This window comes from Lissotriton helveticus, chromosome 1_1, assembly GCF_964261635.1.
Source record: "Lissotriton helveticus chromosome 1_1, aLisHel1.1, whole genome shotgun sequence".
NCBI lineage: Eukaryota > Metazoa > Chordata > Amphibia > Caudata > Salamandridae > Lissotriton > Lissotriton helveticus.
In genome coordinates, this window is record NC_136057.1 from 911,878,116 (window position 1) to 911,897,250 (window position 19,135).

Consider the following 19,135-nt stretch of genomic DNA (forward strand, 5'->3'; position numbering starts at 1 on the left):
TGCCTCCTGATGCAGGCTGCGTTGAGGGTGCTCTCTGGTCCAAAATCGTCCAGCCTACTTGTAACTGCTGTTAAAGAGTCTGGTGAGATGGGAAAAAATCTTTACTTTCGGTCTATCTTTTTAAGAGGAGCCAGAACAAAAGAAGAAGCCATCTACACTTTAAGGGACCAAGCCTGGTTGTCAGAAGTAGCTCAGAGAACCCTAGATGACCATTGCCTTTGTTGAACTCTTATTTATTTATTTATTTTTTAACATTTGTTAAGCGCGAACAATTGCCCGCAGGCGTCTCGGCGCTGTACATTTGTTTGCTGTCCTGTGCTACTCTGTTAAATTATTAGAGACTAAATAACCAAGTTTTCAGTTTCTTCCTGAAAGAGATGAGGGTTGGGCAGGATCTTATAGATTGCGGGAGAGTGTTCCACAGCTTTGGGGCAGTGACCAGGAAGCGTCGGTCTCCCCAGTTGACCAGCTTGGTCCGAGGTACCACCAAATCATTCTGTGTTGTTGAACGAAGTGTTCGCGGGGGGCGTAAGGAACGAGGTGGTCTCTGAAAAATTGGGGTGCTTGATGATGTAGCGATTTGTAGACAATACATAATGTTTTAAATTTAATTCTGTTCCTAACAGGGAGCCAGTGAAAACTTCTCAAGGTCTCGGCTATTGGCTTGAATCTGGGAGTATCTGAAAGAAGTCTGGCTGCAGCATTTTGGATTGTTTGCATTTTCTTGATGACCCTAACTTGGGCATTGGAGAACAGTCCATTACAGTAATCCAATGCTGATAGGACCAGAGAACTGACCAGAGTTTTGCCTACATTTTTTGGAAGGAAAGGGAGAATCTTCCTTATCAAGCGTAGTTTAAAAAATGCTGTGCTGGCCTTTTGATTGGCATGGGCCATGAAATTAGTTAAGATTATTGATTCTCTCAAGTGGTCCCTGCACAGTGGCCTGTATACAGACTAAGCAATCCCTGGTAGAAAGACTGCCCCTCATCTTACAGCTTCTATTATTGCCCTAATCCCATATTTGCTCCCAGTTGATATCTGGTGCCCTGAAATTGGTTTCAAAGGTGAGGCCTTGGTGTAGATGCTAGCCTGCCCAAGACATCATCTTTTTCTCGAAAGTCCTAGCAGCAAGTCTATTTTGGGCTGTGTGTAGGCTGTCTTTCCCAACATCTACTTTAGAAACTAGTAGAGTGGGACCGCTAGTATTATCACTGTGCTTTGAGTGTAACAGCCCTGCTTGTCATATGAACAGCTAAGCTCTCGCAACCACAAATAAAGTTTCACAATTCAATTGATTGATGATATACAACACAAAAAGTAACATAGAAGCAGATCCTTTGGTGTGAATCCTGTCCCAGCAGGATTGAGTTTTAATGGGTCCAGACTTGAGAAATAACAGTCAGCCGACACGTGTTTCGTCGTGTGCCGTTGAGTCAACACGACTCTTCAGGGCTTAGAGTCAACCCTTACGATGGGGTTGAGCGAGGTCTGGGCCTTATAGCGGTGTACCCTTTAGGTAAATTGGCGAGATGCTGTCACTAGGAGTAGTAGAATTTTAAGAAATTTAGTTGCAAACGGATGGATTATCCTGTGGTTCCGAAAATAAAGTCACGTGCTAATCGACTAGTGACGTCTGTTTCTTAGTGGTATCAGAGATTTCCTGGTGCAGGGCCTCTGAATTAAGTCATGTAAACTACGAAAACCGGGAGGGGATCCATAAAGAAGAAAACCATGGAAGACGGGTGTGCTTCCTGGTTAGTGGTGAGCTATTAATCGGTATCCCTCCTCTGTGTGTTCCCGGTGGCCGTCTGTCATGAACGGAACCACAGGATAATCCATCTTCTATCCATCATGTTCTATGGTACTTTTAGAATTTACAATTTATTGCATTATATGTATGTATATATTTATTTATTATAATTTTCATGTATACATGCATATATGACTGCTATTTTTGTGTACCGTGGGACTCCCGCTTCGACGACGGGGATATTCAAGCATGTGAATCTATGAAAGACACCAATACTGGACAACCACAGTTTACAGGTAAGTAACTATTGTTCATCTGGGTGATAACCAAGGCACTCTGTTAGGGTTGGTTCAATCCTGGGCCTTCTTTTCTGAAGACTGGAACATTACTTGCAGTTGGCCTGACCACAGGTAGGTGGAATCTCTGGTCCCTTTGCCTGGCCGCATCTTTTTCTGGCCTGGTCCTGTGCGGACCACTCGCACAACCCACTCAGTGAATGAGCTCTAAAGGCCTGCTTTTGACCATCAAACTAAGTGTGCTAAGTCAGGCATGCCTATGCTTCCAGGCCTTGTACTCGCCTGTGCTGAAGCTATGTGCTGCCCCCCAACCCACCTTTCTCCATGTTATTTCTGACAGAATTCCTTTCAAGGTCCTAGCACAGTGTATAGAGTGTATTGAATACTCTTTGTATATCTAATCTAACTTACTTTGCCCTCCTATCATTTACTATAATAATTTATTTTTTCCTGCACGCACTGGCATTTTTACAAGTAGCAATGGTTATTATATTTTCCTGCACTGCCCATGTTATACATTGTGCTAGTACCAGATTTGCTGATTCAATTTTGCAGATCTCTGCTCTGAGCTGCTGCCTACTGACTATGCCCTCTTCATTTGAGGCCTGCCTGCATTTATCGTAGGTTTGTGTTCATTTGTTAAGCAGACTCTCCCTAATGCACTTTCTTGCACTTATACATTTCCAGCAACAATAAACTTGCAGGCACTTGGCTTTTCCTAGACCTCCCACAGCAGGGAGGGCTATTCAAGGAGGGCTCAACCACCTGCACATTCTGCCAACCCGGCACCTTCTTAAGTTACCCACACTTTGGGTGGCATTCCCTCTGCAGGATTATTTATCTGAGCTGCAGTTGAGTTTGTTGTTGGTGTATTGTCAAAACTCAGATGTTGTTTCCTTATTTGTTGGTTTCAAGACCAATTATGTCCCAGCTGTTCACTCGTGTTTCCCAGGATCTGTACACTCAGGTGACCCACACATCAAGGTGGTGATCTCTTTAAAAAAATCTCTGCAGGCACATTTACTTCACACCCCTCCTATCCTCGCTTTCCCCCCTCCTATCTCTGGGCCCGTGGTTCCAGAGGAGGACAGAGAGAATGGGAACTCCTTTGCATCTGATCATCATGATGGGACCCTCCATCTGCTACAGTAAGACATGTTTTCTAGGAGCTTTTCTCAACACATTTCCATTGATAATTAGAGTGTCAGGAAAAGATTGATTCATCTTCTTCCTACGCTGGATATGTAGGTAGAGAGCCCACAAGCCTGTCATTTGGACTCTGCGTCTGGAATGGTACATTTTTCATCTATTCTCACCATCACTGTGGGTTTCCACGTGTGGAACTGAAATGGGCACTCAGTTTATACCTACACAGGAAATAGAAGAAGGCACTGGAAGTATTTCTCATAACCTGTCGCCCCCGTGGAGTGCGGCTCAGTGGCTTTAATTAAACTTGGTCTGGACACGTCAGGCCTAGCCCACAGACCGCAGTGGTCTTATGCGTGTTGCCACATTTATGAATCTTTAATACCAATTTGTTTTACTTATTTTGTTGACTTAAGGAAGTTAAGCCATTGTAAGTTTAATAGTATATTTTGATCTCCCATCTTTCCCTGTGTTTTTCATAAGCTTTTTTTCAGATAGTCATGTTTCTCCTCAGAGAAGCAATGTTTAGAAAGAAAAATATACTTTAATTTACCCTTCCCATTGCCTGTCTACTTTACAAAGGAACTGGTGTCAGGATATCTATTTCCTAATAGGACATTCTTAGCTGAAAAGGAGGACATAATATGTAATAAGTCGGACATTTCTTTAAGGTGCTGTGAAAAGAGCATCTGTGTGTGCATGTCTCACCCATAATTTACTGATTTTTAATCATTCTGTGCAGATTCGAGAGGCCCCCACCTGCTCTTGTCGGACCTTTACTGGTAAATACAAAGCTGAGCCGAGGCCAGAGACTCTTCGAAGGGCTCCTCAAAGGCCCAGAATCCTTCACTGCTGACGAAACAGGTAATCCAGAAACAGACATGGACACAAATGATGCTGATTGAAGTATGGGCCTCATAGCAAGGTTCCCAGAATTGAGGCCTTTAACTTGATACAGCGAAGTTACCAATACCCCGGGTAATAGTAACACTTGTGGTAGTTGGGCCTGGATGAGGTACATACACCTTAGTGTTACAAGTGGGACACAGAGTACCTCTTCATTTATCCCCAAAGTTTCACCCAGATATTTTCATTGCTTTCAGTAATTGAAATGGTGGCTAATTGAGACCCCAATCTGCCCAGACCCATCCTTATTAGTTCACTCAACCTATTCTGAAAGACGTAGATCGAAGTGTTAATAGGGTGAGAGGGGGTGTCCAAAGCATGTCAGTGAAAAGAAACATTGCAATGTTCTTTGTGAATTGTCACTTTTGACGTTACTGTAAAAAGACATACCGTAAATAGTGGTGTATGAAGTATTCTAGATTGGTGTTGACTGTAATGTATCTTGTAAATTGTTTTTATTCTTGAATAGTAATAAGGGCCTTCCTTGGGTAGTTAATCCCAGTGCAGTATATCTTTGTCTGCTGGTACACAAATATCCAAACACCGTCTTTTTAGAGGGAAGACAAAGTTCATCAAATTAAATTAAATGTGCTTGAAAGAATCGTTAATTTCCTCAACTGTTTTGTAGCTTGTTAATCTTCCCATCACAGATAAAGCCAATAAAACATCTTGGTTTATGTACTGCGCTTGAGAGTACCACCCATTTTACTCATAGGATAACCTGGAATTAATGCACAGCAAGGCAGATCTTTCACATATAAGATATACCCACCTGATGACAGCCATTGGTATGGCTGGCAGATACGCACAGGTGACCGCTTGGACTGGAAGTCCGATGCTACCCACATTTTTCGTTTTTTAAAAGTGACTGCAACTCGCAGTGCTAGCGTTGCTCTGATTCGGGCGAAAGGATGACCACACAGCTGAATGTTTCCTTGTGTACGGTCTCCATGTAGGCACCGATGCCAAACTCAACATCCGTTATGCACGGCCCCATTGCTGGAACAGGAGTAGCGAGCGCAGTGCAACTGATGTGTGTTTGGGCTATGATGTCCTCCAGTTTTGCATGAATGGTGGTTGTGATAAGACCAACGGTGGTCACAGTGTTATTAATGACTTTGGCCATATGTCCTTCTCTGTGGAATATATTTGGTCAAGCAGAGTACACACTCTTCGACTCTAAGTGGACCTTCATCTTCTACGAAATGAGGGTCTGGGATGACAACAGGTGTGTGAAATTCACATAATTTGCTGCAGCTCAGTTTTGCTAAATGATGCATAGTTACGAGAAATGCACTGTGTACTCAACACATTACTCAACTAGCCATTCAGGTAAACATTCGACTCAATAGTATAATCCTGAGTTGTTTTCTGTTCTCTTGCATTCAGTACTTTACCACCCTCTGACAGATTTGTAGTTTTGCAAAAACAGGTGATGGAAAGAATGCAGAACAATGTCATACATTCACCCCAGTACAGAGATCTGGGCCTAAATCCATCGTTTTTTTGCTCACCATGCCATTCCAGTTTGAACCCAGCCATATGCAAATCAGTCTTGACCCTGTGCCCCATGGGAACAGTCCAGCCCCAACTGTCAAGCCAGGTCCTCCCTGGTCTGGAAACAAGCATCCAAGGACCGGTTTCGGGCTTTCAGCCCACATCATTGTTGTTTTTGCATTTGTCACCCCAGACGTGAGTCCCATGCTCTCCATGCCACTGGAATCACGCTATCCTGGCTGATGACGGCTGATAGCCAGACACGGGTCTTAGGATGCTTGATTCCGGTCCAGGGAAGACCTGGCTTGGCAGTTCGGGCTGGACTGTTCCCATGAGGCACAGGGTCAAGACTGACTTGCATTTTGCCGTGTCTGAACTGGGGTGGTGTGGTGAGCAAAATAACGATGGATTAAACCCAGATCTGTGACTGGGGGTGAATGTTTTGCCATTGTGCAACATTCCGTCCATCAATTGTTGTTTTTGCTTTTAGATTTGTAGTTTTACCCTCAAAAATTACCCAAACGGTCAAGTCAGGTAAAACATTTACTTAGAATTTCACACTCATAAATTACATGAACATTCTGCTCGAGTAAAATATCTACCTGAAATGCCGTTCCTGTTAAAATATCTGAATGGTGCATCTTGGGATAAAATCTCTTCCTGAAATAATGCAAGGTAGCATAATAGCATTACTTAAGTAATTTTGCATGAATTTCGATAGGCAAATTACCAACATTTATACCGTCGTAAATAAAATTTCTCCCAGACGTAAAACAACTCATCCCAACACATGTGCCCAGAAATCATTCAAGACCTTGACAATGTGGGTTTCACTCAGATAAAGGAATAACCAAAACATTCAGGTTATCACAGTTTTTAGCTCTTGTTCTACTGAAATTCCAAACTTAAAATCTCTTAATAAATGTTGCTTTCATGGACATACTACATTCTCTATCATTTTGCAGTCATAGACTGTCTTGTTAACAATTCTAAACAGCTAGGATGCTGGGACATTCTCACAGAAACCTGGAAAAACGAATCCATTGTCAATGACTACAGCAATATGAGTTTTAGAGCATCTGTACTAGCTGGCCAGACAGAGATAGATCCCATGTACAATTTTCTGTTCCTTTGATAGGGTGACCCTTATCTAGCCTTCTAACAGACAAACAACTGTTTAACAAATGATTTTCATCAGATGAAAAAGTATGGCAGAACACTTCATTGTAAATGAAGGAATTCCCAACTAACCCATCAATTAAAAAGCAGGTAAATCTCAGGAGAACAAAGAACTTCTTCCAGCAGCACTCATAACCTGAAATTTTACATCATGATAAAATTTAAATTCTGAGGGCAAACATGCCAGCCTGGCCCCATCTGTTTCCATCAAGGTGCATAGCTGTTGTGCTACTATTCTTCCTGGAATTCACACCTCTCCAGGAATTGGAAGTCTCCATTAAAGTGGTTATTAACTTAAGCCTACCTTGTTAGGTCCCTCACCACCAAGCTTATAAACGTTCCCCTGGCAACCATAGCCGTTCTTCAGTAACTCACACACTCGTCGTCACTTGCGTCCATACCAGCGAGGCCCTGTACCACTGCTGGTCTGTGTTGGGCTAATCCTGCATTGCTAAGCCGCTGAATGCAGTTGGCACTATGAATTTTTTTCTCACACCTGGGAAACAATTGAACACTCAACGACTACCAATCAGGTGTGACCGCGCTACATGATTGAAACCATTTTCTAAAGATAAGACAAGCACGTCGAACTGCCTGAGATGGTGCCTATGTGTAAAGACTCATGTAGACCTCTCAAGGGCCTTCGGCTAGTGGTAGCATTTTAAATGTCCAGTTTGGAAAGGGCATGGTGGTAGGTGGAACAGTCCAAATAATTTATTTCTTCCAGGAAAACTACACAGTTCAAGCTAACTTGGCTAATTCCTATTGGAAACTAACACCTTCGCTTGTGTCGTACCTCATGATTAGTTTCTGTAGATAATTCCCCGTTAACAGCTACATGTCCCCTTTTGCCTACATCACTTTCTGCATTCGCTATGACAAATGCAGATGATACCATGCTCCACCTCAACCTAAAGACAAAAATCTGCACATCGGTACCAAGCCACGTCTATGAATGACTGGACTAACAATTGTCTAACTCATGACTTCACCTTGCCATTTTTGACTGGCCAGGTCAAGGTGACCTTACAGTTGCCATACAGAAGTTGCTTGATGGAAGCCTTCTTTTTGCACATCAAAATAGTAACTGGAATCCTTTCCAACCCTTTTAGCCTAGTAAGGAGAAGGGGAGTCGTACCCCAGAACAGCCATGTCACAAAATTGCTCTGATCTTCCAAGTGGTTGCCTCGTGCTGGGGCTGCTCAGAGTAAGACACTTAAGTTTGTAGAACATTCTGAACTATGCAGCCATTCTATATTTGGCTTTAGACTCTATAACCACATTTTTTCCACACAGAAGACCATTTATTGACTGCTGATCAAAGAAAGTTCACAAAGCAAGGATGTAGCGTGTAGTGCATAACATGCTGTGGTCTAACTCTCTCGTGTCGTAGAGCTCTACAAACGTGCCCATCATCTACAGCTGCCACCCTTAACGTCATTTTCTTCTGCATGACTACCTAAGAATTATGCGGATGCAGATAGCCGCGGATCTCAATTCTGTGGCACTTACTTTGTTAGAACCAAAGACTTGAAGCTGACTTGCAGAGATTTTATACAGTAATAAAGATGTCTTTTCTGGATGTCATACAAGTTGACCTGTTAAACGTACCATTGCTCTAACCCATCATATATAGAACTACAAACCATTCATGGGCCAGTAAGATGTCTAAGACCTGCCCCACCATATGCACACACCCTGCTGGGCACTGTACATTTGGAAGTTCTTTCTTTAACCTTAAGGCGCTTGCCAACCCTAATGTACTTCTACAAGGTCTGGAGAACTATTGTCTCTTAAGCTGCCTGCCAGAGTCTATGACTGGTGTAGTCACAAGCCATTTCATTCTCTTGTCTTCAAGTTCTTTACCATTTGTTTTCTCCAAAGCACTTTAAAGCTTCTGAAAAGCATTGTCCAGGGCTTAGTCATAAATACATAATTAAATAAACCATTATAGTTGTGCAGTCATGAGGTCTGTAAAGATAAATATGTATGAATATGTATTAAAGCAGTGGCACTTACCTTTATTTGTAGATTATCAAGGAGGACTAGCCAAGTTGTGGTAAGAGACTCAGTGGGTACGTATGTTGGCAAACCATTTGGTTTGGTCATGAAGCCCTCACCCACCAACCTAGTTGGTGGCATGCTTCATCATCGGGCCCACCACAGTGACACCGAATGTGTCCCTGGTGTGCTGCGACTCCAGATTACTGAGGAGCTTGTATACTTGCTGAGTGTGCAGTGTAGGTGAGTGTGAAAGTGATGTTTTAAAAGCTATACAGTGGGTCCCAGTACCAGAGGGTGTATGGATAAACTTTAATTACTGGGCCCCTGTTAGCAACTAAAAAGGCAAACGGACGCGTTGGAGTAAATTATGACCTCCTACGTCCTGTGTGGTCTACATGTTTCAGCCAGGCCTTTTATTTACAACTGGCTTTCCTCAGGACCAATGAGTATGTGAAGGTGTAAATAAATATTTTAATATATATATATTTTTTTTTATTAAGGTGTAAATAAATAAATAAATAAGGTGTACATACGTACCCACTGAGTCTCTTAACACAACTTAGCTAGTCCTCCTTGATAATCTACATATAACCTAGGGGATCCGGACTAGCTTATCTAGTCCTCTCTCTCTATTTTAATTTGATGATACTTACCTTTATTTGACACACCATAAAAATGTGTGGCCAAGAATAAACTTCTGTAGGCTACAATTTATATAGGTATTTATTTTAAAGTTTTGTAACAGGCTACTTAGTAATCATTCAGTTACTTCAGAGCGCAGAAAACGTTGTAGTACTGCCCAGTCTAAGGCGGCCTGTGTAGGAGAGGAGCAAGCCCAATCAGTTTGGACTGGTCTCTATAACAATCTGACAGTACCAGAAGGGCTGCGTTGACAGGTCAGGGTGTTTTTTAACGTCCTGTGGCCCCTAGCCTGCTGGGATGTAGGATTATAAATTAAATTCCCATTGTGACCTGTACTTGAGTGTTGGGGTGGGCACATTGTCTGACTGCAGAGTCTAGGCAGGATGTTCTCAAACTCTCTCTCGGGAAGCCACTATACCTCAGACTACTTGCCTTCAATGAAACCCCACAACAACAATACCAGCTTTCTAGAAAGCCCCAAGGGACTACAAATTCCCTCGATTGCGGCGCTTACAATCACAAGGAAGATGTGCTTTATCATTTCCACCCAGGTGAGAAACCGACATCTCAGTCCTGCATTAGGACGCTTTCAGGGCAGGTGTTTTGGCTGTTTGTGGGCCTGTTTATGATCTGGTGGGCCAGTTTTTACTGTTCATTTCCTTGATATTACTATAAACCTTGCCGGCAGAAAACTCAAATGCATTTAGTCTCCCGTACAATGTGTCTTTACAAGTTCAAAATTGCTAGATGTGCAGAATGTGAGTTTTAGAAACGTCTGTTACTTGGGGACTCAAGCCGCAACCAAGGTTCCTGTCAGGGTGAAGTCTTAACAACCCCAAATTAACCTGGGCCTAACCGTGGCACAAAGCAGTCCGGCTTCAATTAGAGGCAATGTGTAAACTATTTATGCAGTACTCCAAACAGTAATAAAGTTAAAAAATAAAAATCCCACACCAGTTTAAAAAGATAAGAGTCCAATAAATAAATTATTTGGGACCAAGAGAACAAATATCCAATCAGTAGAACCGTAGATATGCAATTAAAAAAATGTAAGTGAAAATAATGCCTAGTAGCACAAAGCAGCAACTATGGTTATCTGGAGCAAGTCAGTTCTGATGAGCAAAATACATTAAGTTCTGGTTGCGGAGCGTTTCGAGATTCAACATTAAGGATGAGTTACGCAGTGGTGGTTCCAAGGAAGCAACAGGGCTGCAATGCAGAGTCCTGCATCGTTGTTTATGATGCAGTCTATGAGGAGCTTGTGATGTGAAGTCCTGCATTAAGTATACTGCGCGGCGGCGGTTCTGAGGAAACTGCACCGCTGTGATGCAAAGTCCTGCGTCGAGGATGCCGTCGACGAGGGACTTGCGATACAAAGGCCTGTGTACTGCAGCGCAGTTCCGAAGAACCTGCAGACTGCGATGGGACGTCCTGTGTTGGGGATGCGTCGGACAGTGGCAGTGAAGAGATGCTGTGCCGCGACAGTTCTGCTCACAGGAACACAGCTGGGCTTGCAGAGCACCTTTAGGCCCACTTCCAAGGGTCCAGGACTGTGGTGACAACACATGGGGGGGGCAGGTGGGGGGGAAGGGAGTAGAACTCACAGCAGATAGAGTTCATGTGCTGTGTTTAAGGTGGTTTGAGCCTTTTCTGTCCCTGAGGCTCTGATCAGGAGGCCATCTAACTAGCTCTTGGAGTCACTTTGGTACTTCTTGCAGTGCGGTACAGCACTCCTTATGAGTCTTCCACATGTCCAGAGGTGTACTGAAGAGTCCGGTCTTGTCATATGGCTACAACTTCCTCAGTGGTAACTGTGTCTTTATAAGACAACATAAATGTTGGGCTAATGAAGCTGTAACGTGAGTTCTGGTATATAGTGCAGCAAAAACTGTACCCCTAGCGGTGCAGTCTTTCACCGGGGGAACAATCCACATTGGCAACCATATTGTTAAAATCCTGTGTTTTTCCTGGTGTCCACTATGGGGGAAATACTGCTTCAAGCTATCTTGTCTTTTGTGCAATCCAGAACGGAATGTCCTCCCGTCTGATGGGAACTTACCCATGACTGCATTTAGTGTTTGTGGCCTGATGCCCGGGGTAGTCAACTGTGGTTGTGCAGCTTGATCAGTCCTCTCAGGATTTAATTTCAATGTTGCATAACCAAGTGTCAGGCATCTATATGTTGTGACAAAATTCTTATACAGTCTATGCAATTGTACAGCTGTCAGATTATTTGATACAGGATGTGGAGTGTAACCGGCTAGGACTGGCTATGTTGCTCCCACATTACTACGGGGAGGCCCTAGTTTAACGTTGTCTGTTGTGTGTGGTTGGGTGCCTTCAAACCAATTTCTGTGTTCTTGGTATATTAATGGTATTTTTTTTCTTTGTATGATGTGAAGTTGTTTGGAACTTGGCTGCTGCTGGGAATTTAACCCATGGATAGAATACCTCTGTCCTATATGCTTCGTGTTCCTCAACCACAAGGGTAACATCCCCACCCCTAAGTGTGACACCATGTTGTAGCAGTTTCTGAGTAACAGCATGTCTGCAGTTCTCAGCAATGTTAAATTCGTCTGTTTCTGACATGATAGAAAATAGAATTTAGAGAGGCTAACACAATGGGATAATCCTTTAAATGGTCCAAGCTTGAACAACCTACAGCCAATACATAGAGGTTACCTACTCTGCTGAGGAGAATAGTCCCTACTACCACAGACTTCTCCGGTTAAGAGGTGGGTTGGGGTCTTGGTGTATGCAAAAGACAACTACTCTGGCATTCCATTCAGTAAAAAACTTATATACCATAGTTGGCGGCGCCATGTCGTACAGCTTCCACTTTCCTTAGTGGTAACTGTGCGGTTGTGGGACAACATAAAGGTTGGGATGGTGCAAGTCTGATTCTATGCACCCCTTCGGGTTATGTTGGCCTGACAGCTCACAGTGCCTCCATAAGTACCCTTGAACATAAGAGGGTAACAAATGGATGTGGCAACCTCGAAACATGACTGCCCTGACTCCCCAAGGAATTGTGGTAACAGATCTAGAACCTTTTTGCTCAGTCACTCGTGCATACCCAGAGAGATACACATGAAATACACCAAGAGGCGTTTCAATATTTATTGAACCATTGGGGTTCTTAAATAAAATATATGTGAAAAGTGAAAAGGATAAACTAATTCACCATTGTGCTACGGCAGTGTATATATGCTGGAATATAAGTACTGGGTATAGTGTACTTCTACTGTGCATTCCCTAACCTAGATACCTAGGCCAGGTGATCTGTCAAAATCCCCTACTGCATGATCTAACGCCTCATAACCGGAAAGTAACAATGTCTTGCTCACAAGTTTTAAATCCCTCCTTGCAGCGGAAAACAGGAATCAGCTGGGCTGAGACTCCGATAACAGTAACCTCTCCATGACAGCAGAGTGCTCCTCTGATATGAACACGGAAATGTGTGTGTATTTATAATAAGTATATCCATGCTTCCGTACCGAGGCCTCAACCAGACTGCCATTCTTTATTCTCTTGTGATAGCTATGTCGTCTTACAGATCACATAAAATTTGCACAGTGCATCTTTAGGCCTGGAACTAAATGTTCAAGGTGTCGTGATAGTATACTTATGAAGATTAAATTTAAGCAATTTAGTTTCAGAGAAACGAATCTTGCACTGTCACGCAGGCAAATGTGTGTCAAAAGTCAAAGTGTAAAAAAGAAGGCAACTTAAGAAACATGTGATGTAAAATTGCATTGTTTCTTCCTGGGCATAAAGCAGCCTTGTGGCAGTCCGGAGGTCCAATATATATACCTGGTGCGAGCTATGAAGTAGGATAAGGCTCTGGAGGTTTCCATCTCCAGAAGTACTGTAAATTTCCTGGCTCACTCAACGGCCCCAGCGTTTCTGAGGGGCTCAAAAGACTAGAACCAAACTCTTTGTAAGTGTGCTCATGTAGAGGGTTTGTGATGTGCAAGTGTGGTAGGTAACACCTCCTCCCCCGTTAAGTCAGAGATGTCTCATCCTGCGAAAACCTATTCCTCCTTTGTCTCACTGTCTGTGAGCAATACACAGAGCAAACAAAACAGGATGATGGATGGAGTGCTGAAACTTTTCAACTACTCACCCTCTGTCACAGATATGGGTTTAATCCATTTTTCTTTTGTTCACTATGCCACCCCAGTTTGGACCGAGCCTTATGCAAATCAGTCTTGACCCTGTTCCTCATGGGAACAACCCAGCCTGAACTGCCAGGTCAGGTCCTATACACAGAGACCAACTACCAGCTACACCTAGTCATGTGACCCAGGATACAAGCACCAGATGGTTCGAACAATAAAATGCCAACTTCGGAAAAGTGGCATTTTCCAAATTTTGACTTAAAATCCACCATTCCATTAAAGAGAGTTTTAAGTTACAATTCTTTAGACCCCAAACACGACATTCCTACTTGCTCCCAATTCAAAGTTACCACTTATCAAATGTAATAAGGTAACCCAGTGTTACCTATGGGAGAGGTAGGCCTTGCAGTAGTGAAAATGAATTTAAGAGTTTTTCGTAAAACTTAAAAGTAAATGTCAACTTTTTAAATACACTGCACCCTGCCCCAAGGGCTGTTCAGGGCCTACCATAGGAATGCCTTATATGTAGTAAAAAGTAAGGTTTCAGCCTGGCAAAAGGGTTATTTTACCAGGTTGAAATGGCAGTTTAAATTGCACATGCAGGCTGCAATGACAGGCGTGGGACATGTTTAAAGGTTTATTTAAGCGGGTGGCACAATTAGTGCTACAGGCCTACTTGTAGCATTTAATTTACAGGCCGTGGTTATATATAGTACCACTTTACTAGGAACTTCCCAGTAAATAAATTAAATTGGGTGTAAGCCAATTTTACCATGTTTAAAGGAGAGGGCACAAGCACCTTAGCACTGGTTATCAGTGGTATAGTGCACAGAGTCCTAAAACCAGCTAAAACAAAGTCAGCAAATGCAGGAGGATGGAAGGCAAAAAGTTGGGGGAAAAACACCGCCATGGAAGTCGGGTGCACCAGTGGATCACTTTTATTTTGATGCCCATGCCGATTTTCGTTTCCAGTCCTCACCTGTCTTCGCTTATCTTAGGAGAGTCTGAGCATTTCTATTTTCAGGAAATTCCTGAAGCAAATTTGAATGGGTTCTGATCTCAGAAGGTGGTGGAGGGCGCTTCATAGTCATTGGATTTATCCTCCTTTATAATTGGCAACCAGTTGAGTGACTGTGCTGTAAATTAGTAGTTGATGCACTGAAGTTTCTGGTTGGGATACAGTGTATGGCTGGGTTTTGCAAGTACTGTTTTGCATGCGTGCTATGCCGTATTATTGGGGTTTGCCAATGTCCAGTTTTCTTCATACTCACATCCTGTGTTTTCAGAACAACTACATGGTGCACCGTTTACTATTTTGTTCCTTCTAGTGTTATCTTGGCGATGTAGAGCTTACATGAGTTTTATTTGCAGGAAACCTCTACACTGGTACTGTGGATGGAAAGCTCTGGAGGATCAAAGATGGACAGGCATCAATCATTACACAGATGGGACAGAATCTTTCAGAATGTGGTAAGTGAAAGGTGGCATTCAGCAATAAAAGTGCGGTTGTCTATTTAGCATTTTCTTTTACAAATTTAATTTCTATTACAATAGGGTTATTTTGAGTATTGAGTGTTCAGAATCTGCCATCATACTGAGTATCTCTGTATAGCTCTGAATTTTCTTTCCCTTTCTGTAGTAGTGTCTAAGTGTGAGAAAGGGTCGAGTTTAGATGAACACTTCGTACCAAATGGCCTTTTCAAATTGTTTGTACGTTTCCGAATTTGAAAATGCTTCAAAATAATGTTTAGTGTTTAAAGAGAAAATTCTCCCATTAAATAAAAAAATAAACTTCAAAATAACTTGTTAAAAAAGAACAAATGCCAAAAGACATTGGGCATTGATCAAAATCAAACATCCAGTAAGATCAGTCTTAACATATCCCGCTTTGTGGTCCATTAGGAGTTTCAAATGAACGATCCACTACTCAGTTAGAAACCCATGTGGGAAATGTCTCGAGGTTTAATCACTGTTTTCCCACTTGAATAAACTGGGTGCTCATGTATAAAGCACTTTCTCTACTTTCATCTTTTTACCATTAATTGCCTAAATTGCTCCTAAACAAATTAATAAAGATAAGCACGCACCATATATCAACTGGACATTTTTATTTGCATTACTTCTACGATTAGCTGATCCCAATACCGGGCTCTGGCCCCAGATGCTTCACTGCAAAATCGATCCAACACCGTATGGGGTCGTTGTCTGACTTTGAACAGTGAATACGTGGAGTCTACCTACCAGTTTCATGCTTGAGAGAGTGGAAGAGCATTTCATAATCTTAATTTTCCTGCTCACTGGTCTTTAAGCACAATGAGCACAACCTACGTTTGTTTCTTCTCTATTCGAACAACAAACTTTGCTTTACTTCTCAAAATCAACAACTCAGTTAATCAGAAATGTAACTTTTGGGGGGGGGGTTAAAAATATCTGTTTATAACCATCAGCTGTGTTCTCATCATTGGCTCCCTGTGGTGGATAGAGTTAAATACAAATCTTTGGTCCTGGCTATCTGCAGAGTCTGTTCTCTTTTTATGTTCGTTCGCGAGCTCTCCGATCTATGGCCCAACGCTTTGCCCTGGTCCCACGTTTTAAGTTTCAAAGGCTTGGGGGGCAGCTCCTTGGCGGTGAAGGCTGCAGTGGCCTGGAATGCACTTCCTCTTGTCCTGCAATCCATTCAGGACCCCGTGGCTTTTAAGAGGAAATTAAAGACTCACCTCTTTACCTGTTATCGTCTCTCTTCCCCCCTCAGGCATCGCGCTGGGACACCCAAGAGTATCTGTGCGCTTTATAAATATAGGTAACATAACATAACAAAGAGATCAAACAATGGCATGTATATTTCAATAAGTGTCATCTTGCAGTCCCTTAGGACCCAACATATGGGAGGGTATCCCTAATTCAGATGAAACTCTTAATTTGACACTTGTGTGAATGAATACAGCATGTATAGCTCTCTTTCTTACAGCCCTTTTTATGGCCTTGCCAGTTCAGGACCTCTGACATTCTTTGACTAGCTTCCGCCACCCTCCGTTCAGATGTGATACCTTTATTAACCTTTGTAGTCTCCAGGGTTAAGTGTGTTCCTTTCACTAATTCCTGCCAAATTTGCTAAAAAGCTGGCAGAAGAATTAGCTGAGCCTCTTTGCTCTATTCTGAACCACTCCATCAAAGAAGGTAAACTTCCCAAAGTTTGGAAAGTTGCCCAAATCATGCTAATCCGCAAAAACGCTAAACTGGCCTCTGATACCACAAGGATCATCACTCAGCCCCACCCTCTTCAACGTCTACATGAGACCTCTTGCAGCCATCGCACGCCAACACAACCTCAACATCATCTCCTACGCTGACGACACCCAGCTGATCCTCTCCCTCACCAGGGACCCCGACACCGGCAGAACCAGCCTACACGAAGGGATGAAAGACGTCGCCGAGTGGATGAAGACCAGCCGCCTGAAACTGAACTCAGACAAGACGGAAGTCCTCATCCTGGGACCATCGCCCTCCGCCTGGGACGACTCCTGGTGGCCCCCCGCCCTGGGCACCGCTCCCAAGCCAACAGACCACGCACGCAACCTGGGCTTCATCCTGGACTCCTCCCTCTCGATGACCAGACAAGTCAACGCCGTCTCCTCATCCTGCTTTCACACCCTACGCATGCTCCGCAAGATCTTCCGATGGATCCCGACCGAAACCAGGAAGACGGTCACCCAGGCACTCGTCACCGGCCGACTGGACTACGGAAACACCCTCTACGCCGGAACCACAGCCAAGCTTCAGAGAAGACTCCAACGCATCCAGAACGCCGCCGCCCGACTCATCCAGAACATGCCCCGTCGCTGCCACATCTCCGGCCACCTGAGGGACCTGCACTGGCTCCCCGTCAACAAGAGGATCACGTTCAGGCTCCTCACCCACGCACACAAGTCTCTCCACGACCTGGGCCCCAAGTACCTCAACGACCGCCTGACCTTCTACACTCCCACCCGCCAGCTACGATCGACCAACCACGCCCTCGCCGCCGTTCCACGCATCCGCAGAGCCACCGCCGGAGGAAGATCCTTCTCCTACCTGGCGGCCAAAACTTGGAACTCCCTCCCCATCCACCTTCGACTGACCCAGGACCATCTCGCCTTCAGGAGACAACTCAAGACCTGGCTGTTCGAGCAGTAGCGGACCCTTTCCCCCAAGCGCCTTGAGACCCTTCCGGGTGAGTAGCGCGCTATACAAATGTTATGATTGATTGATTGATTGATTGATATTATTACTAATTACCGTCCTATCTCTTTGTTACCCCTATATAGTAAACTATTGGAGAGACATGTTAACATCCATCTGTCGGCCTTTTTGGAATCCTCAAACTGTTTGGACTATTCTCAACCTGGCTTTCGGCCAAAGTACAGTACTGAATTAGCCCTGGTGAAGGTAACTGGTGAAATAAGAATGCTGGCGGATGCAGGTCAGGCAGTCATTTTGGTACTGCTTGACCTGTCCGCCGCGTTCGACACAATTTCTCACCAAATCCTAGTGGACAGACTTCACTTCATAGGGGTCCAGAACTCGGCCTTGAACTGGATACAGGACTTTCTAACTGATAGGACTCAAATTGTAAACCTGGGCCCTTTTCAATCAAAGATCCGTCATGTTACAAAAGGAGTGCCACAGGGCTCCTGTCTTAGCCCGTCTCTTTTTAATGTCTGTCGCCCCGCTGGCTGCTCTGCTTAGGAGAGTTGGGTTTTCCCCAATCTCCTACGCAGATGATACACAGCTGATCTTTACCTATAATAAATACACCCCGGATGTCCAGAAAGTGTTCTCTGAAGGTATGAAAACAATAACCCTCTGGATGAAGAGCAACTTTTTGCAATTAAATACAGGGAAAACTGAGATCATGCTATTTAAGGATGCCATTTCGAGATGGTCTCCTGGGTGGTGGCCTGAAGAATTGGGTGCAGTCCCTACCCCAAAGACAGTGGTCAAAAACCTTGGGGTGCTAGTCAACAGAGACCTTAATTTGGAGGGTCACATTGCAACAGTCAAAAGATCTTGTTTCTACGCGCTAAGTTTGCTCCGGAAGATTTTCCACTTTCTTCCTATGAATACACGCAAAACGTTAATTCATGGTTTCGTCCTTAGTCGACTGGACTATAGTAATGCTTTGCTGGTATCTGCTAAGGACTCCGATCTACAAAGCTTACAGGTGGTACAGAATAATGCCGCACACCTTGTGACTAGTGCTCCCTATCGTGCTTCTTCCGTTCCTCTTTTACACAGCTTACACTGGCTTCCAATTCGCAAGAGAATTCATTTCAAAGTGTGCTGATTGGTGTTTAAAGGCCTCAATTCTATGGGCCCTACATATTTGACAGAAAAACTAGTTAAATATACCCCAACGTGCTTACTTTGATCCGAAGGTAAAAATTTGCTTACTATTCCTCGCATCAAGCAAACTAGACTAGGAGGTACATCTTTTTCTTACTTAGCCCCTAAATTATGGAACCAACTGCCCTTAGATCTTCGTCAGGAAGTCAACTACCTGTCATTTAGGAAAAAACTTAAGACTCAGCTCGTCTAATTTCTCTAATCCCTCT

At 43.6% G+C, this 19,135-nt stretch overlaps 1 protein-coding gene across 1 annotated transcript in view; it reads left to right on the top strand.

Annotated features, from left to right (window-relative positions):
• LOC144818610 (adipocyte plasma membrane-associated protein-like) overlaps window positions 1-19,135 on the top strand; it is a 113,348-nt gene that overhangs the window by 56,571 nt on the left and 37,642 nt on the right. The window contains exons 3-4 of the mRNA XM_078676210.1: window positions 3,938-4,059; window positions 14,916-15,014. Coding sequence (XP_078532336.1) covers window positions 3,938-4,059; window positions 14,916-15,014 — 221 coding nt within the window. The remainder of the gene's footprint in view (window positions 1-3,937; window positions 4,060-14,915; window positions 15,015-19,135) is intronic.